This window comes from Cupressus sempervirens, chromosome 5 (genome assembly GCF_028749045.1).
Source record: "Cupressus sempervirens isolate cs-2001-9-10 chromosome 5, ASM2874904v1, whole genome shotgun sequence".
NCBI classification, from domain to species: Eukaryota; Viridiplantae; Streptophyta; class Pinopsida; order Cupressales; family Cupressaceae; genus Cupressus; species Cupressus sempervirens.
Window position 1 is genome coordinate 644,424,186 of NC_143122.1, and position 26,830 is coordinate 644,451,015.

The following is a 26,830-nucleotide window of genomic DNA, read 5'->3' on the forward strand; positions in this document are numbered from 1 at the left end:
GAAAAACATACCCAATATCAAATTCATACCCTTACAATTCCCTTTTCGGCGTTTTCGTTAACTCAGGCCACATAGATGATGCTATCAAACTATTACATGAAATGTTGGAAGCCAACATCATGCCAAATAATAACACTTTCTCTACTTTGTTCTATGCTTTATTCAATTCAAAGAGATTGGGAGAGGCAGAAATGATTATACTTAACATGATTGATAGACGTTCTTCTCCAAATGTTATACAATTTACTCAAATGATCAACGCCCTCTGTAAATTAGGGAGCACAGACAGAGCTTGGGAGCTTGTTCATTTTGCTAAAAATAACGGCGTCCATCTTGATTTAGAACTTTTCAACGTACTCTTTACTGGTCTTGGTTGTGATGGTGATTTCTTCAGAATTAATTTGCTGCTAACTGAAATGAAAGAGATAGGGATTGTTCCAGATGTCATAACTTATACAATATTGTTAAAAGCTTTGTGCAAACCTGGCCAAATTAAGGAACGAGAATTCTCAAATAAGACGGGTCATGCTCAATGTTCTCTGGATATCATTACATATAGGACACCAGTTCATTATGGCTGTAGGTGGGATGGAGTAAGTGAAGCTCTTGGATTGGTAGCTACGATGATCAAAATTGGTTGTTCTCCGAATATTATTACATATAATACCTTAATTGATGGTCTATGCAAGGTGGGTAGAGTAGATGAAGCTTTTGGAATTGTAGCAACAATGGTACAAGATGGTTGTTTCCCTGATACCCATATTTATACTACCTTGATATATGGCTTCTGCAAGGCTGGTAAAAAAGATGAAGCATGTGTCCTTCTATGGCAAATGCTGAAGATAGGTCCTTTTCCCAATGCAGTAACATTTAATGTTATAATTGATAGACTGTTGAGTGCCTGTGGTCATGGCGATGATTTTTCTACGATTTACCTGCTTCTAGCTGAAATGGAACTGACGGGGCTTGTTCCTAACATCAGAACGTATACAACAATGATAAAAGTTCTGTGTAAGTGGGGTCTAGTTGAGGAAGCACAGGAACTCTTCAGAAAGATAACGCATGCTCATCTTTTGCCAGATATTGTCACATTTAATACCCTGATTGATGGTCTCTGCAAGGTGGGTGGGGTAGATGAAGCTATCAAATTAGTAGATGAAATGAGGCATTTTGATTGTTCTCTTGATATAATAACATATACCACTCTGATTGATGGACTCTGCAAGGTGGGTAGGCTAGATAAAGCTCTCAGTCTAGTAGCCAAAATGATACATGATGGTTTATTTCCTGATATTCATACCTATACCACCTTGATTAATGGCTATTGCAACTGTGCAAAAATAGATAAAGCCTATAGTCTGTTTTTGCAAATGATGAAAATGGGTCCTCCTCCTGATGTTGTGACATTTAATGCAATAATTAAGGGATTGAAGAAATATGGCCGGATGGATATGGCTTTGGAATGTTTTTCTAACATGTCCAAAAAGGGTCTGCAGCCCAATGTATTGACTTATAATTCCTTGATCCGTGGTCTATCTAAAATGTATGAGGTGGATAAGGCACAGCAATTATTTAAGGAAATGCTAAGGAAAGGCTGCTCCCCAAGTGCTGTTACTTATAACTTTTTGATTGCTGGTTTGTGTCGGATTAACAAGATTGGCGAAGCTTGCATGTATCTCTCTCAGATGGAAAAGGGTGGCTATGTTCTCAGTGTAGTGACATATACCATTCTGATTAGTGCATTCTGTAGGATAGGAGAGTTGAATATGGCATGGGAAATGTTAAAGGAAATGGAAAAAAGGAATTTGAAACCTGATGAATTAACATACAATACGATCATTACTGGTTTTTGTAAAGTGGGTGATCTTCCTGGTGCACACATGCTGACGAACATGATGATAGAGGAAGGTTTGGCCCCTGATCTGGTTATCTATAACAGTTTAATTAATGGCCATCGCAAGATTGGGGAAATGGATGAGGCTTTGAGGATTTTTGAAGTCATGAAAATGGCTGGCATTACTCCAGATGTTGTCACCTACACCACGCTGATTGACATTTTCTGTAGGCAAAACAAAGTTGATATTGCTTTGTCAATGCTGGATGAGATGAGAGAAAAAGGTTCAGTGCCGAACATTGTCACATACAACAAATTATTTTATGGTCTCCGTGACTTGAATGAGAAGGAAAAAGCATATCTAGTGATGGATCAAATGGTGAAACAAGGCTGTGCTCCAGATCGTACAACTAATTGGCTACTAGGTGACTGGCTGCTTGATGTTGGGAGAACGGATCAAATCAAAAACTTTGTAAACTCTGCTACTGTTTAAGATCTAGGTGGGCGCAAATTGTATTCTTCATCAAGCATTAGGTACAGAAGTCACACTGATGTTGATGATATTTTTCCCAGAGAGAGGTCAAACCAACTTGTAGACAAACCCCTACTGACTTGATTGAAATCAGGTGATTTCATCACATTATAAATGCTGATTCGTGCAAAAGGTAAGGCTGCAGCATTTCATATTGCACAGCAATGGGAGTTTTTCAAAACGAATTATAGATGGAGAGGAAGCCCATTGAATTGAAATTTGAATTAGTGCAGAAATGAGGAGAAAGGCTTGGCTGATCATTGGGTCAGTAGCAGCGTTGCTTGTGTACTGGATCTGTTATCTACTTCCAAACCTGATGTCCAAGCGTTTCTAGCCAAGAAGTCAGCTGGACATATGCACCATGGTGGTGGTAATGTGTTTTGGTCTTTGAATGTCATCACAAGATCAGACACAAATTGAGAGCGACCAGAGTTAAAATTAACTTCATTCATGTTACCTAGCTTTCCCAGTTTCTAGGACCTAGGTTCTACAGTAGGTCCTTGAATGGTCCAGAGGGAATCAAAGCTGATCCTATGGAAGTTAGAATAATTGGGAGAAGCAAAGAAAAGAACATAATTTTGGCATGTGAGGAATGTATAAGCATGCTAAAAAATTAGAAGACAGTTGTAAGATTATGGAGATCTCCAGCATTTATATAGTGTCAGAATGGTGGAGTTTTGGAAAAGGCTGTGATGATTTTAGGGCTGTACTCTGTGGTTCAAGGACATGCATTTAAAATTTAATCAGAAATCTGGATTCCATCTCTTTTGACATGTGGATGTTTCCCTTAAATGCAGAGAACTCTAAGCTGAATTTTTGCTAATGGAGTCATTTGAAAGTTGTTTGAAACAACTCCAAGTTCTGCGCAACAAGTTTGACCTGAAACACTATATGTAGATTGCTTGGATGGAAACATTAAAAATCTACTGTATGGCAAAAACAGAGAACTTTCCAAAAGCTCATGGACACGTCTTGTGTCTGTTACAATCGGCCATGTGGAAGGAAACATTTCAAATCTGGCAACAATTATGATATAATAAAAATTCAGTCTTTCAAATTAAATAAAAAGATGCAAGACAAGAATCACATGGACACAATAGCATGAAATTGCACTACTCTTAGTCGAGTCTTTTCTATTGTGGTGGTCCGATTAGTCTACTGCAAATTGTTATTTTGTTTACTAAATATAACTAATTATCAGCTGGTTACAGCTAACTGAAGATTTGTTCTGTTCCATTTTAAAATGTTCACTTCCTTCCGTCAATTCTTTGAACACAATGCCAGAGGAAAATGTCAGTATTGTCTTTTATTTCTTCCTCTTATGCCTCCTATGACACAATCTGAACCATAACTGACGAATTTCTCCTTTATTGGTTAGGTATAGGCCTATGGCTAAGGCTACCTGTATGCTCCAATTCCCAGGCTTTATGAATTACACTTACTTGAGATGGATAGTTGGACAACATAGCACTTGTCCAATAGTTGATTTTAAGACAAATTTGCATGATCTCATGCCATGAGAATAAGTAAACTTTACTTGGTTGCAGGGTTGTTATCTCAAAGCACCCTCACTGACTGAATCATTTTCACAGATTCCTTTAATAGATATCAAACCCCAGGAAATTATCAAGAGGTAACCGCTAACTGAGGAAATCTGTTTAGTTGTACTATGTTAAAAAATTTATTACGTTCCATTTAATCCTTAACAAAAGAATTGACAAAAACATTAGTATTGTCTTTTACTATCTTCCATTGACTTATGCCTCATATGATACTGTCTGAACCATAAATAATGAATTAGTGCTTTATTGGTTTGATATAGGCTTATAGCTAATTCTCTTGTATGCTCCAGTTTTCATATATCAGAATATGGATACACTTCTTTTCTTGACCTGGATAGTTGGACAACACAACACTTCTCTATTAGTTGATGTTATTGCAAATTGTGCATGGTCTCATGGCTCAAAAATAGTTTAGACTACTTAGTTGCACGAGCTGTTATTATCAAGCATTCTCACTGACTGAATCATAGATACAGTTTGCTTTCGTGGGTATTAAAACCCAGAAAATAATTTGTCTTGTCTTTCTAAACTAATTACTCACGTCTATCATTATGTGAATCCTAAGCTGAGTTAGAGCATTTTGAATGGAGCTGGATCATGTATCACTTTACCCATATAATAACCCTCCCAAATCACTCGAATACCTTTTTCTCTTTTTACCGTGTGACATTACTATCCAACTTTAGAAAAAAAAAGAACTAAACAACGTAGATGAAAGTCATGTGTGTGTTGCATCCACATCACCAGCAAGTTGAGAAGTCAATAAACTTGAGTATTTCTCTAAGGTATCCTCTTGTTAGTTCAGAATTACATATTTACACATTTCTGGGACATGCACATTCCTTAAGACATAAAAATACATTGAATCAGCAATCACAAGTACAGTAATTTTCTGATATTAAAAGCCAAATATGAAAGAATTCATACTTTGGTTGAAACTGAGAGTCAAATCAATTCCTCTGTTTTTGCTTGCCAGCAGTGCATGCTAGGGTTCAATGTGATCCCAACCAAGTGTAAATAATCTCTATCCATCCCATCCAAGCAGATTTTGTGGCTAGTTGACAGGTGCTATTGAATCCATTCATACAATGGATAGGTTAGGACATAGGAAACCTTGACTGCATGAAGGTTTACTCTCTCCACTAGTGGGATTAAATCAATTCATAAGATGAGATAGGATGATTTCTCCACAAGGTTTTACCTCATCTCTTAACTACCTGTTCCAAGTGATAGAAAATTCCATCCATCACATGCAGGCCACTGGTGGAAAGCATATCAGCCTCACAAGTAGTATCTAACATCCATCACCTGCATGCCACTATGGAAGCTGGCAAACCTTTGGGTATGGCAAAAACATTCTATGGGCAGAGCATGCTCTCTGACTACTGTCTGGCTGGAGCATCTTTTCTTATGCGGATCATGTACTGACCAACTGGGGATCACCGAGTAGGGGAGGAATAGGCTAAATCTTAGGGGACATATAACCCTCTACCTATGCCCTTGTAGATTCGTTTAGTTCCACCGTCTTGTGTTGCCTTAGAAGCTAGCTGCTATTTCAAGGTTAGCTCTATAACTGGTAAAAGAGATTCCTGATAGGTAACAGCCTTGGATATGCATCATGTAAGGCTATCCTACAGACTTTTGGTGTGGGTATGATGTGAGGGACATAGTGATTTGTTTTTCCTCAAGGTTCATTAGGACTAAGCTGGTAGAAGGTATTCAATGCCTGCCAAGGCAAGATGGGTAGGGGAAAACAGCCAGTAACTAGACTTGAATACGAGAGCTTTTGCACTGCTCCTCTAGGCATTAATATGTGAAGTGTAGGTGCTTGAGGTTTGTTATAGCATAGTGTTTACCTTTTAACATCAAGAACTTTATAACCGTATTTGAAGAGGGAGTCTATTTGTTTGAAAAAACTTGAGAGCGAAGTATAGATTTGGTTATTTTCTCTCTACCCTTCCCTTTTCAGATAGACTTTCACTTTCCAACACTATAAACATAACACCCACACCACACACACAGACATATCAGATTTAACCATTTTACACACACACACACACATGCCTTTTAATCATAAACATTTCTTTCCTAACAGCAGATAATTTGCCCAACATTTCAAAAAAACAAACAAATCAGAGTGGACTGCAATGGGGTTGAATCTTGCGATAAAATATCAAGGGTAGTTTATGCCCTCTTATAATAGTCAATCAATCGGATGCAATTCCAGATAAGAAAATTTGAATTCTAGGGAAATGTATGTTGGTGTTGGTTATTACATTCTGTTTGGGATTATTTATTTTTCCTACACATATATTAAGCTAGCTTAGGTTATATTAGAATAATTAGGAGGACACATGACAAAATCCTACAACTACAAGTATCATTCACTCCCAACTTTGGGTTGTTGAATGTATCACCATATTTTGGATTTATTAGCCACATCCCATAATGGATAACCATTTTCTTGTCCTTACCTGTGTTGGTGTAACCACATTCTGGCTTTTACCAAGTAGGTAAAACTCCCACCTAATTTGGTTATTCGGGAGTTATTATTCCTCTTGGAACTGTATGCCCATATTCTACTATATGATTAATGCTCTCCTCTCTCTATGAGCTACTTGGAGCTATTCAGGCTAATTTAGAGCTAACTCATACGAGTTCATATCAGCTCAGTGAGTACTGGGGAGTGCTGATGCATATTCTATCGTTTTGAGTGTGATAATATCATCATTTTGTTATTGCAAATACTTCAGCATTTCACCATTTCATCATCCTTGTTGCTCTTATGTAGAAGGTAGATCTTGGTTTTGTAGGTAATGCAAGGAGATTGAGTCCATCAGTGACTCTTACATGATATCAAAGCTTCTAAATTTGTAATCCCCTTCTTGACTTTAGGAGGAATTCAGCATTGATGTTTTGCTGGGTGCATTTTCAGCAAAAGTGGTTATTGCCATCCAGTCCACAAGGTTGAACAGAAGAATTTTGATATAAAATACTGTCTCAGTGAAAATTGAATTCAAGGCAAATTTGTTTTCATAAAGAAGACCATATGCCCCACCTATGGATGCCTCCGCGTATCTTGGGAGTTGTGCCACACATTGTGGTACTACCGCCATAGATAAATTTGGAGAACAACTAAATTTAGTGTGTAATTGTTAAGTTTAGCACGACCTCTAAACTATCTAGCAGGCTTCTTAAACGACATCTCCAAATTTGGCAGAAGTTATCCTAAATTTGGCGGAGGTTAACTTTTCAAATTTGGACCCCTTAGAGGTGGTGTTTTACTTTTGAAGCTGAACTTCAGAGGTCAATTTCAATCATCTGGGTTCTATTTTGTGAGATTTTTCTTTAATTTGGGGAATACTTTCACAGGCTTCACAGTGGTGGAATCATTTTTTACTCAATGATCCAGATTTTTCAAAAAATCAGTGTTCTCAGCAAATCTTAAGGATAATCCCAGTTTTTTCAACTTCAGATTTTTAGAGTAATATGTACTTTCAGGATTTGAGTCCATATTTGGACATTGTAAAACTTTGGAAAGCTGCTCCAGAATTCTAAACGCACTAATTTATAAAGTGCTGCAATCATATTTTTGTGAAAGAGATCATTAATTAAATGATTTTGGTGGGGGGTGGGGTGATCTTGTGCTGTTCTGATTGCTTTGGTTCATTTTTTTGTGTTAGTACAATGGGGCAAACTCAATTGAACTCTTAACTCTTTATAATCATGAATCATGGAAAAAATTATTATGAAATTATCTAAGGGAAAAAGGTTGCACATGCTATGTAAAGGAATCTATTCCCACACCTGTTGATGCTAGTGCTCTTCAAGCATGGGAGATCAATCATGAGAGAGCTCTTGGTTACATTTTTTCACTAGTCTATTTTAATTTACAATTTCATCTTGAATCATGTAAGACACCTAACGAGGCTTGGGAGGCTCTTGAAAATTCATAGGGTAAAACTGACGATTAAGGGTTATCAGATTGATAATGATCTGATGCATCTTGATCTAATTTTTTTTAACCAAATCCAAGACTATATCTCCAAGATTATGCAACTAAGAACATAACTAAAGGATTACAAGTTTACAAATGAGGATATGCAAGTGATTCTCAATGTTTATACAAGTTTGGGCTTGGGTATTCTATATTTGTTTCTAGCTTTCATACCAATAGGGTTTCTATGGGAATTGCATAGGTTGATCCTATTTTTGATGCATTTTCAAATCTTCTAATCCAAGAGGAAGCAAAGCTAATTGAAATGGGTATCATTAAGACTTCCAAGTCATAAACATTGATTGCTAGTGAGCCTAAGCGATGCAGGAGCATCCTGGGTGTAAGAGCAATCTTGCATCACCCAAAAAAATTTTCATTTGTCTTTTTTATTTTAATAAGGACTAGTAGATAGGGTGGTTACTATATATGGGAACTTGCTATTTTTAGTAAGTTTCTCATACGAGCTCGGAATGTTCTCATTTTCTACATGAAGGTTCATTTTGGAATTATGAGCCTACCATAAAAATCTCATTACAACAACTTAAGTATTGGATAAGATATTGCAGATTTTTGGTGGAAAAATTTGCAGAAAAATCTTCAGGCTCACCATTGGAGACCTTAGAGTGCCCGAACGAGGTTCGAAAACTTAATGGAGAGGTGCTTGTGTTGTTCTGAGCTTGTAGATTAGAAATTGGCGTTTCCGAAAAATGGTTATAATAGCCGATTGGAGCAATGGTTCGTGAGTTATGGTCTTTCAAAGTTGGGCTACCTGAAATATCTAAATTAATTGTCAAAGATGTATTTGGCCGATTCTATATGTATTGTTAGGGTCTGTCGGCCCTAGGTATTAAGTTTCATTGTCTAGAACCTTCCCAAGTGGCATTCCTTCCCAAGCGGCATAAAATTGCCTATTTAAGAAAGGCCCAAACATTGTCTAGGACAGCTTTGGGTGATAGTTCGCAGCATTGTCTTGCAGATTATTGTAATGAAGGTGCCCATGTGGGTTAGCATATTGTACTCGTGAATTTTGTAATTCCATATTTGCGGTGCAAATAAGAAGTCCATATTTTGTTCTCGCATTTGTTGTTTCTTTGTTTCTGTTATGGTTTATGGTATTAAGGGGAGCACCCTTTATCAAGTGGTATCAGAGCTAGAGTTCTTGAGTGTGTGGATAGATCGCCGATTGTGAGGTAGTTTGCACTAGGATTGTGGTTTGGGTTGAGCGTGTAGACAGATTGCTGATTGTGAGGCAGTTTGCACTAGGGTTTCAGCTGAAGCACGAAAATGCCTCCACAAAGAAAGCGTAGTGTAAGAGCTGTAGGTGTTACACTTGAGGGTTGTAGAGCCCTCCAAAGACAAATGCAAGCATTGGAAGAACAAATGCGTAGAGAAAAAAATCTTTTCGTAAGAGATAAAAGCAAGGATGAGATGAAGTATGAGAAAATGCCGAAGCAAAAGCAGTTCTAAACCCAGACGAAGAGAGGCTTTTTAGGGCCATCTCCAAGATTGGAAAAAAACCTAAGTTTGAGGTTACCATATTTTCGGGAAATCTTAACTCAAAGGAGTTGATTGATTGGATCAATGAGCTGGAGGAGTACTTTGAGTATGAAGATATAGAGGATCCTGATAGGGTCAAGTTTGCGAAGGCAAAACTGAAGGGACGTGCAAAGATCTAGTGGCAGGAGGTTTAGTTGGAGCGAAATAGAAAGGGAAAGGACAAAATCACTAAATGGGAGTGGATGATAGCTAAACTGAAGTGACAATTCATTCCCATGGATTATGAGCTTGATCTGTTGAAGAAGATGCAAGGGTTGAAGCAAGCAAGAAAATCTGTTCAAGAGTATACCGAAGAGTTCTATCAAGTTCTCATTAGAACCGGCCATGCAGAAGTTGATAAGAAGAAAGTGGCTCGTTATCTTAATGGGTTAAGGCCAAGTATTCAAGACGAGCTAAGTTTGGTTCAAATGAACAATATTGAGAAGGCATACCAGTTTGCCTTAAGAGTTGAGGAAAAACTAGGCAAAAAGTTGGACAACAAGAATAGCGAAAGAGGTTGCGGTGGAAGATTTGGCAAACGATCTTATGATGGCTGTAATGATGATTAGAAGAACAAGGATGAGGCTGGGAGTAGCAGTCAAAACTAGAGGGGAAACAATTCCAATCGTTTCCATAATCAGAACAATAGAGATCAGAGAGGAAGAGGTAGAGGACAAGGATCTAGGAGAGGAGACTTCCGTGGGAAATGTTTTCACTGTAGAGAAGAAGGGCATAGAGCATTTTAATGTTCCCAGCGCCAAGGAAGGACCGATCGAAGAATAGAAGGCTAGGTTAGAGTTGCACATGTTGATGAAGATGCCAGATCATCACATTCTGAAGATGTTGAAAGAGGAGAAGTCCTAATTAACAGAAGAGTCCTGTTGAGTGGTGGGAATGAACCTGATCAAAGAAGGAGCTTGTTTCACACAAGATGTAGATGTGAAGATAAGTGTTGTGATGTGATCATTGATGGTGGAGGTACTGGCAATTTGGTGTCAGAAACGATGGTCATTAAGTTGAAGATAAAGAGGCAAAAACAGCCGCATCCATACTATATTGCTTGGGTGCAAGATGACCACAAGGTCATGGTCAATGAGCAGTGCTTAGTGAAGTTCAAGATTGGAAGCTACTAGTATGAGGTGCTTTGTGATATCATACTTATGGACATATGTCATATGTTGCTAGGTAGGCCGTGGCAGTTTGACAGGCATGTTGTAGATGATGGGTGAGCAAATACTTACACTTTGACCAAGGATGGAGTTAAACATAAGTTGAAGCCATTGAAGGAGAAAGAAGAAAAGGTATGTAGTGTTGCCAAAATATGTTTTGTTGATGAAAAAGAATTTGTCAAAGGTATAAAGTGTGAGCATATGTGTTTTGCTATAATTCCAAAAGATAGCAAAGAAGAAGTAGAGGAGGTACCTGCAGAAGTTGTAGATATGTTGGGAGAGTTTTATGATATTGTATTAGATAATGTACTTGATGGATTGCCCCCAATGAGGAAGATCAATCACCAGATGGATTTGGTTCTAGGGGCCAGTTTTCCAAACAAGGCAATGCACAGAATGACACCAGTAGAAGGTGAAGAGTTGAACAGATAAGTTCATGAGTTGTTGCAGAAGGGGTTGATTCGAAAGAGTTTGAGGCCATGTGTTGTACCAGCCGTATTAGCACGTAGGGACATGACCCTACGTGGCTCATGCCACGTAGAGTCATGTCTCCACGGTGACATGTCCATTCCATCTCATATTTATATTGATATAAATGAAATGAAGAACATATCAATAACAAGTAAATATTACTATTCATTGTATCTTCTATCCTCAGGGAATTATTCAAACTTTTTATAAAATATTATTGTGATCTCCTTCAACCATTGAATACTACATATAGATTGTCTACATCAATAATTCTGCATAAACAATTTAGAGAAACAATATCAGTGATAAGTTCTGAAGATTCAATGTACAGATCTAAGGAGAGAAGTCAATAACATAATTCAGTTGATATATCAGAAGTAAATTATTAGATTACTCTATCATAGATCCTAGATTCCTTAACATGGTATCCGAGTCAGGTTGTAGATAGAGTTTAAAACCAATTGAGAAATCATCTCCCAAGATCTCAAAACTATTTAAAAGCTATTCAAAAGCGCAAACATGGTGAACAAAGTCAAGTTAGAAGACAGACTTGATGGAGCATCAAACTTTGTATCCTAGAGAATTTGAATCATGATAGTTCTTAGAGAAGTTGAATTAGAACAATATGTGGAAGAAAACAAAACTATGCCTCAACATGAGCTAGATAAAACAATATGGAAAAGGCATAACAATAAAGCTATGAAAATTATAATTGATTCTGTAAAAGATCACATTCTTCCATTTATAGCAAAATCCACAACTGCATATGAGATGTTTGTGACTATTGAAAATTCATATGAAATCAATAATACAAGCAAATTGCTTACCTTAAAAATACAACTCCTTCACATTAAGATGAATAAAGGAGAAACTATCACATCATATTTCATGAGAATATCATAATTAAGAGATCAACTTTCTACACTCAGAAATATTATAGATGATCAAGAATTATCATTGATAGCTCTTACAGGGTTGCCAACTACATGGGAATCATTCATTCAAGGGATTAGTGCTCGTCTTACTTTAACAAAATTTGATCAACTCAAGAATGACTACACTCCAGAAGAATCATGATTGATTACAAGAGGAATTATTCCAAACAAAGAGGAGGAAATTCAAGCTTTACATGCAAACTCAAACAATAAAAGGAAGAGACATTTGAAGAAGAAAAGAGGAAAGAAAAATAAAACTACAAGAAAAGAGGTTTGTCAAAATTTTAATGCTTCAAATGTGACAATTTTGGACATACTCACATGTCTTGTCTAGAAAGAAAGAAAGCCCTTGCCAACACATTTGAAGTCAAGGAAGTTGAAAACTCACTATTCTTTGTTGCCTTACCAAGTGAGTTAAACTCTAATAAGAATACTTGAATAATTGATAGCGAATCATCTAGACGCATAACCAGAGTTAGAGATTAGTTTGAAACCTTTTAAGGATACTCAACTGAAGAAGTCAAAGTATGGGATAACTCCACTTATCTTGTGAAAGGAACTAGGACTTGTTCAGTTCAACTGAAATCTGAAGTTACTTTGCAACTAAACGATGTTCTATTTGTACCAGGTATCAAGACAAACGTAGTCTCTATTTCAAGCCTAGCAGATCAAGGGTATTGGATCACCTTCCAAGAAGATAAGGTTCTACCTTGGCCTAAGAATTCAAATATTAAAAATGCAATCTCTATTTGACTTAGAGATGGAAGCCTATATAAACTATGTAACTCTCAAAACCTAGCCTTAAATCATGAAGTTGTTAAAAATAATGAGATTTGGCATAGAAGACTAGGTCGCTTGCATTTTTGTGCTCTGCCTTCCATAGAGAAGATTGTGAAAGGCATACCTAACCTAAAAAATGAACATGATGGAACATGTAAAGGCTGTGCATTAGGAAAGAACTCCAAAACATCTTTCCCTCATAGTGAACACAAATCAAAGATTATACTTAAACTCATACATATTAACTTGTGTGGACCAATGTTAGTGCCTTCCCTGGGGGGATGCTTGTATTATATCATCTTTATCGATGATTATTCCAGGAAAATTTGGATCTATTTCCTGAAATTAAAATAATCAAATGAAGTTCTATCTAAATTCAAAGAGTTTAAAGCCTTAGTTGAAAATCAAATTAGGAAGAAAATTAAAATTCTAAGATCTGACAATGGAGGAGAATACATTTCTAAAAACTTCAATTTTTTTGCATATCTATTGGGATTAAGAGAGAGTATATAGTTCCATATAATCCTCAACAGAATGAAGTAGTAGAAAGGAAGAACAAAACCATTATTAGAGCAGCTAAGGCGATGATGCATGATCAAAATCTTCACATAACATTTTCGGCTGAAACCTCCAATACAATAGTGTACATTCAAAACAGATGCCCTCATTCAATTCTAGAGAATGTAACACTTGAAGAAGTCTTTTCAAGAAACAAACGTGATCTAAGTCACCTAAGAATCTTTGGGTGCCTTGTATACATTCATATTCCTAAAGAGAAAATGACTAAACTAGGGCCTCAAGAAAGAAAGGCATATTTGTTGGTTATAGTGAATCTTCCAAAGCTTATAGAGTATACATACCAGGGTCAAGGACAATTTAAATTAGTAGAGATGTTAAGTTTCAAGATGTATATAAAACTTATAAAACTATAGAAGAACCAAATGATGGTCACATCCTAGAATTAGCTAAAAGTTCTATGATTGAGAGGGAGAGTTGTACAGAAGATCATGGACCCACAACTCCTAATCCTAAGTATGATTCAAATCTACCTAAAAAAAAGACCATTATGGGCAAGGAAAATGATTGAACAAAAAAATGTGACTCCTGATGAGATCTTTAGAGAAAACAAGAAAACAAGAATTCACTCATGTTATGTCTCTCATATAAATGAGCCCACTTAATCAAAACCTTCAGATGTTGAAGAAGCTCTAAAATCCCAAGCCTAGAAAGATGCCATGATTGAGGAATACCAATCCAAATTAAAAAATGATGTTTGGGACATTGTACCAAGACCCAAAGACAAATCCATTTTTTGCTCAAAATGGCTATTCAAAATTAAATAGGCATCTGAAGATAGTATTGAAAAACACAAAGCTAGATTTGTGGCCATGGGATTCTCTTAGAAGGTTGGAATTCATTATGAAGAAACATTTGCCCATGTTGCCCGATATACATCTGTCAACACCATCATTGCAATTGTTGCATCCAAAGGATGGAAGATACATTAGATGGATGTAAAGACAACATTTCTAAATAGTGTCATTGATAAAGAAGTATACTTGGAACAACCACAAGGATTTGTTATTCATGGCAAGAATACACATGTATGTAAACTGAAGTCTTAAACAAGCTCCTAGGGGATGGTATGAGAGAATAGATAGTTTCCTTATCAAACTAGGGTACTCAAGAATTGAAGCAGATCTTAATATATACTTCAAAGAATTAGAAGGCGACATGCTAATACTTGTTCTTTATGTTGATAATCTTCTAATAAAAAGGGAAGATCACCTTATTGCAAAGTGTAAACAAGACCTTACATCTGAATTTAAAATGAAAGATTTAGATCTCTTACACTTTTTTTGGGATTAGAAGTGTTGGTGTTTTGAAACGTTACGGGTTTCAAATTACCCCGATGAGAACCAAACATATTTAGGGGCAGCTAACTCCCATTTTCAACATATCATTTCAGACACCAGGCCAACTATAAGGCTAGATCCTTCTTCTACTTCAGGCTCTGCAAAACCTAGGTGGGTGGACCTCAGATTCACTTATATGGTACCAGTGCAAAACATATTCTTGAATCTAATAAGCAGATTTAGTCCTTATTTCTCCTATTGACTCATGAAATAACATAGATCTGCGGTAGCTAAATGCAAATCTATGAAATTCACAAGCTGAGTGAGGGCATCCTTTTCAACTCTTCAACATGAAAGGGAAAACCATTTGATTAATAATGTTGAATTCAACAAAACTCCAAATATGCAGCAGTAAGAACAAATTGATCCTGTAGCTGATCAGTGCCTTATCTATTGGGCAATTCCATGAATCTAATGCATGCATCTGTGATATCAATGACATATTTCATACACTAAGACATCAGATCTATCCTATCACTTTGTAAATCAGACATCGGTGTTCATAAAGACCTCATTCTTATGAAGTATCCTTCTCAAAATAACCAACAATCCTGTCAAACACATCAAGCATTTACTTGGCCCTTTGTTCCAATAGCAAAACATATCTGACATACAACCTTAAAGGGATGCAAATGGATCTTAGCTCTTTGTTCCTAGACCACATAAGACTATAGATTACTGAGATAGGAGACGAGAATCATAATGAAACTAAAGAAATTTCTGGCTCATTCGTATTCATTTCTTTGAAACAATACATTCAAATGCATGAAATCAAAACATAGAAACACCTAATAGCTCTGAACTTTATCTATATTATCTTCTGTTCATACAAGAGAAATTGCTGAAGAAAATGTGGTCACAGTAATGAAAACACATCAAAACTGGAACCATTGGTCTCACAGATCTGAGAAAACTCAAGATTGGAACACCCATGGTATCACAGCAGTGAGTCTTTTTTTTCTTCAAAACTAGAACCCCTACAATGAGAAAGAAAGAGAATGATATAGAGGAAGGAATTCCCGGATCTGTTCTGCATCTGACATGTGTCCATTTTGAAAAACCTCCTCAAGAAGTGTGAAGAATCTCTCTAATCTCTCTCTACAACTGGTGAATCAAATCTTCCATCATAACTGAAAATTGGAGCCAAATTATACCAAAAAGGCATAATATTCTCAAAATTGACCGAACAAACATTTTACCATGTGTTCTTACCATGCCTATAACTTCATCTTCAATTTTCACCCATTTCACTGAGAAGGCCCAAAATTTACATTTTTGCCTATAACTCGAACCAATGAGCACCTATGCAAAAACAAACTCCATAACCGAAAAGTTCGTCTTCTCCCGGTTCCAGTGATATATAATAAGCCTATATCCGCTTATTGGGAACTCCCAAAATCTTGATTTGAAAATCTGACTCCTGCTATGCTTCAAGATTGCATTTGCACAAATATTTCAATTTTTCAATTTTTCAAAAGTTAAAACTATATTATAAATTCAAATTTGATTTTAAAACTTTGTTCTGCACATAGTTTTTTGGGAGAAAATTAAAAAATAATAAACTTTTATGCTTTTTGAAAATTTCCTCTGTTTTTTCATCTGGGTCAAACTTAGTTTGACCATGTTGACACGTGTCAGACCTTGATTGGCTCGTTACTTGTACAATCATCTGACCCTTCCAACTGGGCACCACGTGGCATTACCTCATTGGCCCTCTGTTTTGCCACACCATTATGCCATGTCACCATGCCACGTCATTAGTTGCTATGTCGCTATCCTAGTCAACATTCCGCTACGTCATCAGCAACATAACAACCTCATGACATGTCACTCTTTGCCACATCAGCACCTCGAGAAGCGTGCCACATCTGAAACCTCCACCACGTGTCAGTTCCTAACTCGTCCATCTTACCGCCAACTCACTGCCACGTGTCAGCTTTTTATTGAGTTGCCTTGTTGCTATGTTAACCTCCCTGCAACTTTCCTTTGGCGACATAGCGATAGCCATCGGATGTGCCACGTGTTGCAATCTTGTGCATCAGAGATATCTGCTCACCACACAATGCCATTTGTCATTCTCTAACTTGCCGACGCTGCCACATCACCACCGAATCATCAGATGGGACCCACACAACCTCTCGCCAATTTTTATGTTTTTCGACAGGTCGCCATATTGCATGCCGGAAAACCACCTTGTTTTTCGGTGGCAACATAGCGACCACCGATTCCAGCGAACTTTCCGACATCTCCTTCAACTTTCCGTTGGTCAAAATTTCCGTTGACACCAGCTGGCTGTCCACGGGCCCCACCTGCGAGTCATGGCTTTCAAAAACGCATGTCTTTTTAGACATTATGCTTTCTGAGTGGGGTTGTATTTAAAAATGATAAAGGACCTTTGCTTTAGCAATGTGGGATAATGTTTGTGAGTTTTCTCTCTGCTCTTCACAGCGTCTCCCTCTCTGCGCTGGAAGCTCCTTTGCTACATGGTCGAGCTTCTCTTCTTGGCACCACTTTGATCACCAACATTAAATTCAGTGAGAAATTCGTAGTTGATTTATAGTGGTTTAGAATGATTTATGAAAATTCAAAGGTCCTGTCATCCACTGTCTCCCTTCTTGCGTAGACTACATTCTTGTCTTGAAGAAGCTTGGAGCTTTCGCCAAATCTTTGACCAATTATGCTTAAATTCTCATGGATTTAAGTGAACTCCCATCAACCAAATTGAGATCGGATTGTTGCTGTTCAAATAATATCAAAAAGGGGATTGACTCACAAGAGAAGTGGATTCAACCACAGAAAAGGAGAGAGGAGTTTGGTGAAGTTTAAAACGGGGGAGATGTATGCCTTGGTGATATCAATGGCGATAGCAATGGCCTTAAAATGGGAAGTAGGGATTCTCAATTTACAGTGCAAATGTCATTAACGTGGGGTTCCCTATGGCTGCTCCTTTTCTGCTGTGGGTTGTGGATTTCCTTACCTCCCTCCTCTAAACGCATATCTTCTCTGCTGTAGAAGTTGGTCCTCTTTTGATTTTCATGCTGCTGTTGGCGTGAGATTCCTTGCATGGTACGAGCTTCCTTCTCCTTACCTACTGCTTCCACTCAGTATGGACCTTTGTCTTCACATGGGGTGCTCTCAAGATGGCTCCTTAGTCTCCCTTGTTCCACATAGTCTCCTTTCCTTTTAACCTTCGCTGCCTGTGTGGACCCTCCTATAGATGGCGACTTCCTTGCCTGGGCGTAAATCCTTCTTTAATGTGGAGCATATCTTTCATACTTTTCAAATTTTTTATATGTCGTTGACTCCTCTTTAGCTTCGCAGGTCTGCCCTGTTGTTCCCTCTTTGCGTGGGGATCTCTTTCCTTGTTTATAAGATTTCATTAATCATGCTCTAGCCACATGATGCGGTGGAGTGTCACCACTAGAAGTTTCTTGAATTGATCTTTGTTTTTGACATACTCTAACAATGCCTCAACAATATCAATAAATCCTCCTGCACGTGCATCATGAAAAGGAATGGCCCCATTCTCATCCTTGGAATCCATATTGTTCATCCATCAGCGTGCGGCTTTGGACTATTACATGACAATTAGTTTTTTTTGTAGACACCCATCTCTCAATTGGGATTGACTCAAGAGTCACTCATTCATTCATGGTCTTCGTGTAACTTCAAGTCATTTTATTTGCCACTGTCTTTCCCCAATGTGATGATAGTCCAGCTTTCGCTGTCACCGATGAACATGAGATTTTCCATATTCTCTATTAAGTAGGCAATCAGTGCTATTGTTTGGATTGTCTTTCCTAATTCCATTTCATTGTATAATTACTTAACCTTAAAACATGTTATACCCCATTATCCTGGGTAATCTTTCTTACTGGATGGATTGAACAAAGAAATAAAGGAACTGAATGGAAGGGTCTTCTTGTTTATGCCATCTTGTACGCCCAATCAAAAAGGGCCACGTCGTATTCTCCGCAATATTCTCCTCCCACAATCATGACCACGCATTACTGCTATGAAAACTTGTAATGACGGGGTGTGTCATAGCAAACAGGTGCCGTGCTTTGTAAGAGGTTAAGGTTTATGAACTCTGCCATTAGGTTCCATATCTCATATAATCAGATGAAATTAGCCGGGCCCCAAAGCGGGTCCGACTAAAATTTTTTTCGTTTCCAAACAACTGAGTTCTCAAACTGACCTATTGAACATCCAATAGTGACAGGATTCAAATTTGATCAATGCTTTGCCATTAAAAACTCATTTTATCATTAATTTGCAAACTTGTGATTTTCAGCTAAAAGGGCTTCTCAGTTGCCCTTAAAAACTGACCCAAACAGATAATCGGGCTTTAGGAACTGACACACTGATTCTTTGTTCTGCATACCCTTACCCTGTCGAATCTCGTCTCATGACGAATACCCAGTCAAAAGATAGATTGTTGAAGTTGTCCTTTTAAAATTGCCTGCAAGCAAACAAGTCAAAAAACCATAAATGCTTTCGGATTCTGCTTCAAAAACTGGGTAAATAGACACTTGGGGAAATGAAATCTGGGGCGTTGGTTCAGTGTCATGAGGAGAGTATAAATCTGGGATTTGGGCTCATGACGAATAACATGACACATTTGGCGGGCGGTCAAATTGGGCTACTCAAATTTGCAGACTGGAAACACTTGACAGAAAAGCGAATTTTTGCAAATGGAATGACCTTGGAAAAATGTGCAAACGGATTCGTCAAAACTTGAAAATCGGCACACTTAAAGTATTTTCAGAGTACAACACAGTGGTACAATCCATTCAATCTCACCTATCACGGATTTCAAGATATAACATCACAAACAGGGGTTCTGACAAATCTGCACTTCTTGACACCAGTAAAAAGTTATATGTTGCATTTGAAATCACGTTTGAAAACTGATCAAACCGATTCGTCATAAGCTCAAAATTGAAACATAGAAAGTCTTTGACCTCTAAAATACCAAAAGGAATTTTATCATTTCGGTTGACTGGGTCAAAATTATGACAAGTCAAACAGGGCTTCCCAGAATTCAGAACAAATTGTATCAGCATGACATCAATAAACGACCAACTTTGAGCGATTCAAAACGTAGTCAAATGGATTCAAAACGACTCAAAAGCTGAAACATAGGTTCTTTGGTATGGACACTAAACACTCCCAAAGCAGCAAGTCATGAAACATTACTAGGTGTGAGATATTCAATTGCAAACACGGCCTCTTGTCGCTGTTTGACACAACGCAAAAATGCAGATTTGACAAATGCTCAAAATGGGACTTCACGGAATAGCTTGGAATGTCAATTTATCATCATGGAACACATAGACGCACTAAATAAAAGGTGCTAGAAGCATTAAACACCTCTTAGGCCTCAAATGGATAGCCAAGTACATGTGCATTAAAAAGCGCTTATAGGGCTTTTTTTTTCAATGGTACTCAAAATCGTGGCTTCAATTTTGAGTCCCAACAAGAAGTATGGTAGAAGGAAGACTATATTTTCCCGAACCAAGGCAAGTATACTATTAACGTATTGAACAAATTTGACATGATGGATTGTAAACCATTGTCCACACCTATGGAGACAAATCTTAATAAGCTCAAAAGTGAAGCATCTAAATCCAAAGCCACAAATCCTACATACTATAGACAAATAATTGGATCTCTAATGTACTTGGCAAATACCCACCTTGATATTTGTTATGCTACAAACCATAGTTTAAAAACTCAGTATCAGCAATATCTCAACCGACCCAAAATTTTTGAAAAACTCAGAATCGATAAAAGCTCAGCGAACAATTCGACACTTTTATCGAACATTTGAAAATATAATCTTTTAAAAAATATTCTAAAAAATGCAAACATACACCACATTTGTAGAATATGTAATAATTTGAAAATTGAGATATCCACCTTATATCTTTCAAAGTTTTAAGTTAAACAATAATTCATAGCAAGAGGAACTTAGTAGATTAACATATTGCTAGAATTGTATACCAAAAGAAAAAGTACATTTGAATATAAATAAGTTTGATACATAGAAATCAAACTCTATGAAACTACTACTTCTGAATACATATTAAGTTCAAGTTTTGATATCAATGAAAATAGAAATTAGCAATTATAAATTCCGTCTATGAGTAAAACTCAAAAGAGATCGTTGTTATTGGGGGGGTGGTGTTCAAATAGTTATTGTGGAAACATTCTCAACAAGTGCCTCATATTACGAGGTAATTGGTAAATACTTGCTTATTAATAACAGAGACCGAAAGGTCAATTTATACAAAAGAATGAGACGATGTTTCCTTAGGAAACGATCGTAAAGAATAGAAACATTCTATTCCAGAGAAAGCAAAAAAACGAAAGAAAACTAAAGCTAAAGATATTTACAAGATAACCATTAACTAATAATAGATGTCTTATCTATTATTGTAATACCCTCCCTTAATGGTTAATCTATCTAACACACCAAGCTGTCCTCGGAATTTGACAAACTTATTAGGACCAAGAGGCTTGGTGAGAATGTCTGCAGTCTGATTTGTGGTAGGAACATACTGCAGATCTATAGTCCCGTCTTCAACCAGCTGTCGTATGTAATGACAATGAATATCCACATGCTTGGTTCGTTCATGGAAGATTGGATTCCGTGCTAATTTGATAATGCCTTCGTTATCAACAAACAGAGTAGTCGGTCCTGCTGGTGACATTTGCATATCCCCAAGCATCCGACGAAGCCAGACAGCTTCACATCTTGCCTTAACAGTCCCTTTGTATTCAGCCTCTGTAGAAGAGAGAGAAACTGCCTGCTGCTTCTTGCTGGTCCATGTGACTGCACTGGATCCCAAACTGAACACATATCCAGATGTTGACTTTTTATCATCAACAGAGCCTGCCCAATCTGAATCTGTGAACCCACTGAGTTTAGGATTAGAACTCTGAGAATACAGAAGTCCATAATCAGAAGTGCCCTTCACATAATGAAGCACACGCTTTGCTGCCATCCAATGATCAGCCTTAGGAGCTGTCATAAAGCGTGAAATATAGCTGACTGCGAAGCTGATATCAGGCCTAGTAGCAGATAGGTAGATGAGGCTGCCTACTAGTTGCCTATACATAGTATCATCAACGGAAGGAGAATCAGACTTGGCTGATAGCTTGAGACCTTTCTCCATAGGTGTAGATGCAGGTTTGCAATCCTGCATTTGGAATTTGTCTAACAAGGCCCTGGCATATTTGGACTGAGAGATGAATATACCAGAAGACTGTTGCCAAACTTCAACACCTAAGCAATAATGCATGAGCCCAAGGTCAGTCATATCAAAAGACTGGCATAAGTGTTGTTTGATTCCGTGAATCAAAGATGCCGAACTGCCAGTGATGATGAAATCATCCACATAGATAACTAGAAGGATGATGTAACTGTCAGTAGTCTTGATGTACAGATTTGAGTCTGAAGAACTCCTTTTGAAGCCTTGATCACTGAGGTAGATATCAATCTTGATGTACCATGCCCGAGGGGCCTGCTTCAAACCATAGAGAGCTTTTACCAATCTGAGAACCTGATGGTCTTTACCAGCAACCTTGAAACCAAGAGGCTGCGTCATGTAGACCTCTTCATGGAGATCACCATTCAGGAAAGCACTCTTTACGTCCATCTGATGGACCTTCCAGCCAAACTATGCTACCATGGCTAGGACTAATCTGATAGTGCTCATCTTTGCAGTAGGAGCAAAGGTCTCCTCATAATCAATGCCCTGACGCTAAGAAAAGCCCTTTGGCACTAAACGAGCTTTGTACTTATCCAAAGTACCATCTGATTTGTATTTGATTTTGTAGACCCATTTGCAGCTAATGGGTTTCTTCCCTGGGGGAAGATCAGAAAGGACCCAAGTGTTGTTCTTCAGTAGGCTCTGGTGTTCAGATTGCATGGCCTGTTCCCACTCTAGAATTCCTTTAGCCTCGGAATATGTTTGAGGTTCAAACACACTGTGAATGTTGGCCATAAGAGCAAAGTTAACAGAATCTGTAGTTTTGCTCTTTTTCCGAGCAGTTCTCCCATCAATGAGCTCATCATCATGAAGATCAGCAAGTGTCTTAGCCCACCACTTAGGCCGGAGAGGAGAATGACCAATAGTAGTACTAGGAGATGCTTGATCAGCAGGATCCTCATCAGAAGAATCTGGATCAAACTCAGGTGAAGCATCTTCAAAACGAGGTGATCTTGCAGGAGAAGCTGGAGGTGTCTGTACAGGTATCACTGGAAGGACTGGAGCTGGAGGAGCTACTGGAGCCCTCCCATCAGGTGGACCTAATGGAAGCCGAACTCCCAAATCATGAACTTGCATAAGCTGGTCTGCTGGATCAGGAACAGGAGAAATAGGCATGAATGGTCCTCGCTGCTCATCAAAGACTACATCGCGGCTGTATATGAGATGAGATGTCTCAACATCAATAAGGCGGTAGGCTTTGTGAAAACTGCTATATCCAGCAAGCATCAGTTTCTGACTTTTGGCATCCAACTTGGTGCGTGAAGCATCAGGGATCCAAACAAAAGCAAGAGAGCCAAAAACCTTTAGGTGACTGATTCTGGGCTTGCGACCTGACCAAGCCTCTTCCGGAGTTTTACCTTTGACCGCCACTGTGGGTGACCAGTTCAACAGATAAACTGCAGTGTTAACTGCTTCTGCCCAAAAATGCTTCGGAACATGTCTGTGTTCGAGCATGGAACGAGCTATCTCGGTGATTGTCCTGTTCCGACATTCAACTATACTATTCTGTTGTGGCGTGTGGGGTGTGGTGAACTGGCGTTGGATGCCATGTGTATCCAAGAAGCTGGATAAAAGATTAGAACAAAATTCCCCCCCATTGTCTGATCTAAGAGTAATAATAGATTTCCCAGACTCTTTTTCAACTAAGGGTTTAAACTTCTGAAATACAGTAAATGCATCGGATTTCTTTTTAAGGAAATACACCCACATTTTTCTACTGAAATCATCTACAAACAACAGAAAATACTTGTACCCAAGAACAGAAGGAGTGGCCATAGGGCCGCAGATATCAGCATGAACAAGCTGAAGTACTTGAGAAGCTCGCCAAGAATTGCCACTGGCGAAAGGTGTGCGATGTTGCTTCCCAGCCTGACATGCGTCACAAACTCCAAGGTGTTGGGTTTGAATCTCTGGCAAACCAAGAACAAGCTCATCCCGAGCAAGTTGTGAGAGATAATGCACATTTAAGTGCCCATATCGCTGATGCCAAAGTGTGCTGATGGAAGATCGCCGAGCAGCCATAGCTAAGTCCTGAGAATCACCAGAATTAGTAAGTCTGAAAAGACTATGATCCTCAAGACCAACTGCAACAGTAGACTTAGTCGCCCGATCAGTGATGGTGCACTGATCTGAACTGAAGGTGACTGCCAAGTGTGGAGAATGTCGTAGCAACTGACTGACCGAGAGTAGATTTAGTTCCATCCCTGGAACGTAGTACACATCAAAGAATATGAGCTTCCTCCCAACAGACTGAATTTGAATGTTGCCTTTACCAACAACCGTGTACTCTTCTCCACCACCAAAGATAACAGAATCTGAATAATGCTGGTAGTCAGTAAACTAGTCTCTGCGGTGAGTGAAATGTCGAGAGGCACCTGAATCAATGTACCAGGCAGATGGCTGCACATGATCTGCGGGTCTTTTAACCATGAAGGCGTAAAAGACAGATTCCGCCTGCTCAGTGTGCTCTGCACTGTTCGCTTTGGGTTGCGAACCTGATTGCTTAGACTGGGCAGCTAAGCGTTTCCGACATGCAACCTTCATGTGACCATACTTGTGGCAATAGTTGCATTGAATGTTCTTCTTTTTGGTACCATCGGATGTTGGAGCAGAAGACTTCTGCTGAGATGGTTGCTGAAACTTGCCCTTATCCTTCTGAAAGGATTTCGCAGCAAAGGCTTGCTTAGTGGAGGTGGAACTGGAGCTGCTACCGAATTGTTGTTTCCACCGATCTTGCTGAAGTAGCAAGGTGCAGAGATCAGTGAACTTTAGATCAACACCAGTAGATGTGATGTTGAGAGTCTCGATAAAATGCTCATAGGAATTTGGTAAACTCCGAAGAGTGATTACCACAATATCCTCTTCCTCCATCTTGCGACCGATGGCAAGTAACTGATCACGGATTTCTTGAATCCGATTCAGGTGTGCCTGGAGCGAGGTGCGCTCATCCATGACAATAGAAAACAGTGTTTTTCAGAAAGAAGGCTCTGCTCTTGTCGGAAGTCTCATGAAGACCTTTGAGATGTGTCCAGATTTTGGTCGCTGTCTTGCCGGATGGAATCTGAGAAAGCTGGTTATCAGCTACGGAGAGTTTGAGAAGCATTACTGCCTCTCGATTGTTCAGATCCCATGTATCTTGATCAGGACTCGGAGAAGTCGGACGCTGCTTAACACTCAGAACAAGTTGATCGGTGTTTCGATATTCGAAGATTGCGATAATTCGCTGCTTCCAGGTTCCATAATTGCGACCATTGAATTTGGAATTATGTTCGAGCAGAATATTTGTCAGAGATGCCATGGCACGTTTTTCAATGAAAAATTGTGAAAATCTGTGAAGGCACGTTCTTCGAGGCAAAAATACGGAAGACCCAGAAGAATCAGAGAATGACCCAGAAGAGAGCTCAAAAAACCCAGAAGGAATCTGCTGTCGTTTTTTGAATCCGTTGGCTCAAAAATCGAGGCACAAAAATCGAAGCACCTAGAAAAAACGGATGACAACCCAGTTGAGCTCTCAAAAAACCCACTAAGAATCTGCAAACAAAATATTTTTTTGACTCCAAAAATTAGGGTTTCGAAAAAAACGGCCCTAGCTCAAAAAAGCTTGAAAAAACTTCAAATTTCTTGATGAAAAATGGTCGAATCTGCTTCAAAAATGACTAAGAACAGGTAGGATTGCAGAGGCGACAAGTACTAGGTGAAGGTCGCGACTGTATTTGCAGGAAAAAACAGAAGAAATCGTGCGGGTTGCAACAAACGCGATTTCCCTGTCAATTTTAGATGCGGGCTGACCATACACAAACCTCCAAAAAATGCATTTTTCCAGTCATGAAGCCGTGATTTGCAGAGGAGTTCGGTCAAAAGAAATCGCGATTTGCATATACCAGTCACAAATGGTAAAAAATGGCCACGATTTCCATGCAATTTGCAGACCCGTAATTCGGGAATTTCTCCAACCAGAAAACCCTAGGTGGGTTTTGGAGAAATTAGCTGAAATAATTTTTGGAAAAATTTAAACAAATAATTTCAAGAAGAAATTATAAATTTTTTCGAAAAAAATTTAAGTATTTAGCTCTGATACCATATTACGAGGTAATTGGTATATACTTGCTTATTAATAACAGAGACCGAAAGGTCAATTTATACAAAAGAATGAGACGATGTTTCCTTAGGAAACGATCTTAAAGAATAGAAACATTCTATTCTAGAGAAAGCAAAAAAACGAAAGCAAACTAAAGCTAAAGATATTTACAAGATAACCATTAACTAATAATAGACGTCTTATCTATTATTGTAATACCTCATGCTCAACAGAAGCCTCTGATAAATGACCAAGCTCATGTTCCTCCTCACGTGCTGCTACATCTACATTCCACTCATCTGCTTCTCTCTCAAACTCAGCTAATTGCTCATCTGTCAATAAAGGTTCACCAACATCTGCATCCTCACCATCAGGAGGAGCAATCCAATCGGCTGAATATGGATCAATGTCATCCAAGTCTAGTGCTTCATATGAAGCTTTCCCTTTGACCTTCTTCTCGTGCAAGAGAAGGTTGTACTTCACATAAACCAAGTCATTCAGGTGGTTTTGAGTCAACCTATTACGTTTCTTTGTGTGTATGTTTTGAAAAGTTCTTCAATTTCTCTCACAGCCAGAAGCGCTACAAGGCTGTGATAAAATTCAGATGGCAAGCTATTGAAGATTAGGTGTTGTGGCACCATAATCTTCCCACCACAGATCTGCAAGGATAAAAAATACCATTTATGATGTTGTAAAACTTCCAATAAACTTCACGAGCGAAATAAATGGTATGATAAAACTAA

General features: G+C 38.4%; 2 protein-coding genes and 1 long non-coding RNA gene across 4 annotated transcripts in view; 2 read left to right on the plus strand and 1 right to left on the minus strand.

Moving 5' to 3' along the window:
* Window positions 1-26,830, minus strand: part of LOC149557554 (uncharacterized) — a 63,907-nt gene that overhangs the window by 1,667 nt on the left and 35,410 nt on the right. The window lies entirely within an intron of this gene.
* The window catches only part of LOC149557555 (uncharacterized), a 96,891-nt gene that overhangs the window by 804 nt on the left and 69,257 nt on the right, over window positions 1-26,830 (plus strand). Inside the window, exon 2 of one of the 2 annotated variants that reach the window (XM_089832188.1) lies at window positions 3,914-3,999. The exons of the other annotated variant lie outside the window; for it this stretch is intronic. Coding sequence (XP_089688314.1) covers window positions 3,914-3,999 — 86 coding nt within the window. The remainder of the gene's footprint in view (window positions 1-3,913; window positions 4,000-26,830) is intronic. 2 annotated transcript variants of the gene reach the window in all.
* Window positions 3-3,586, plus strand: LOC149557556 (uncharacterized). The gene has a single exon (XM_089832186.1). The coding sequence runs from the start codon at window positions 102-104 to the stop codon at window positions 2,325-2,327; it is 2,226 nt and encodes a 741-aa protein (XP_089688312.1). The 5' UTR covers window positions 3-101; the 3' UTR covers window positions 2,328-3,586.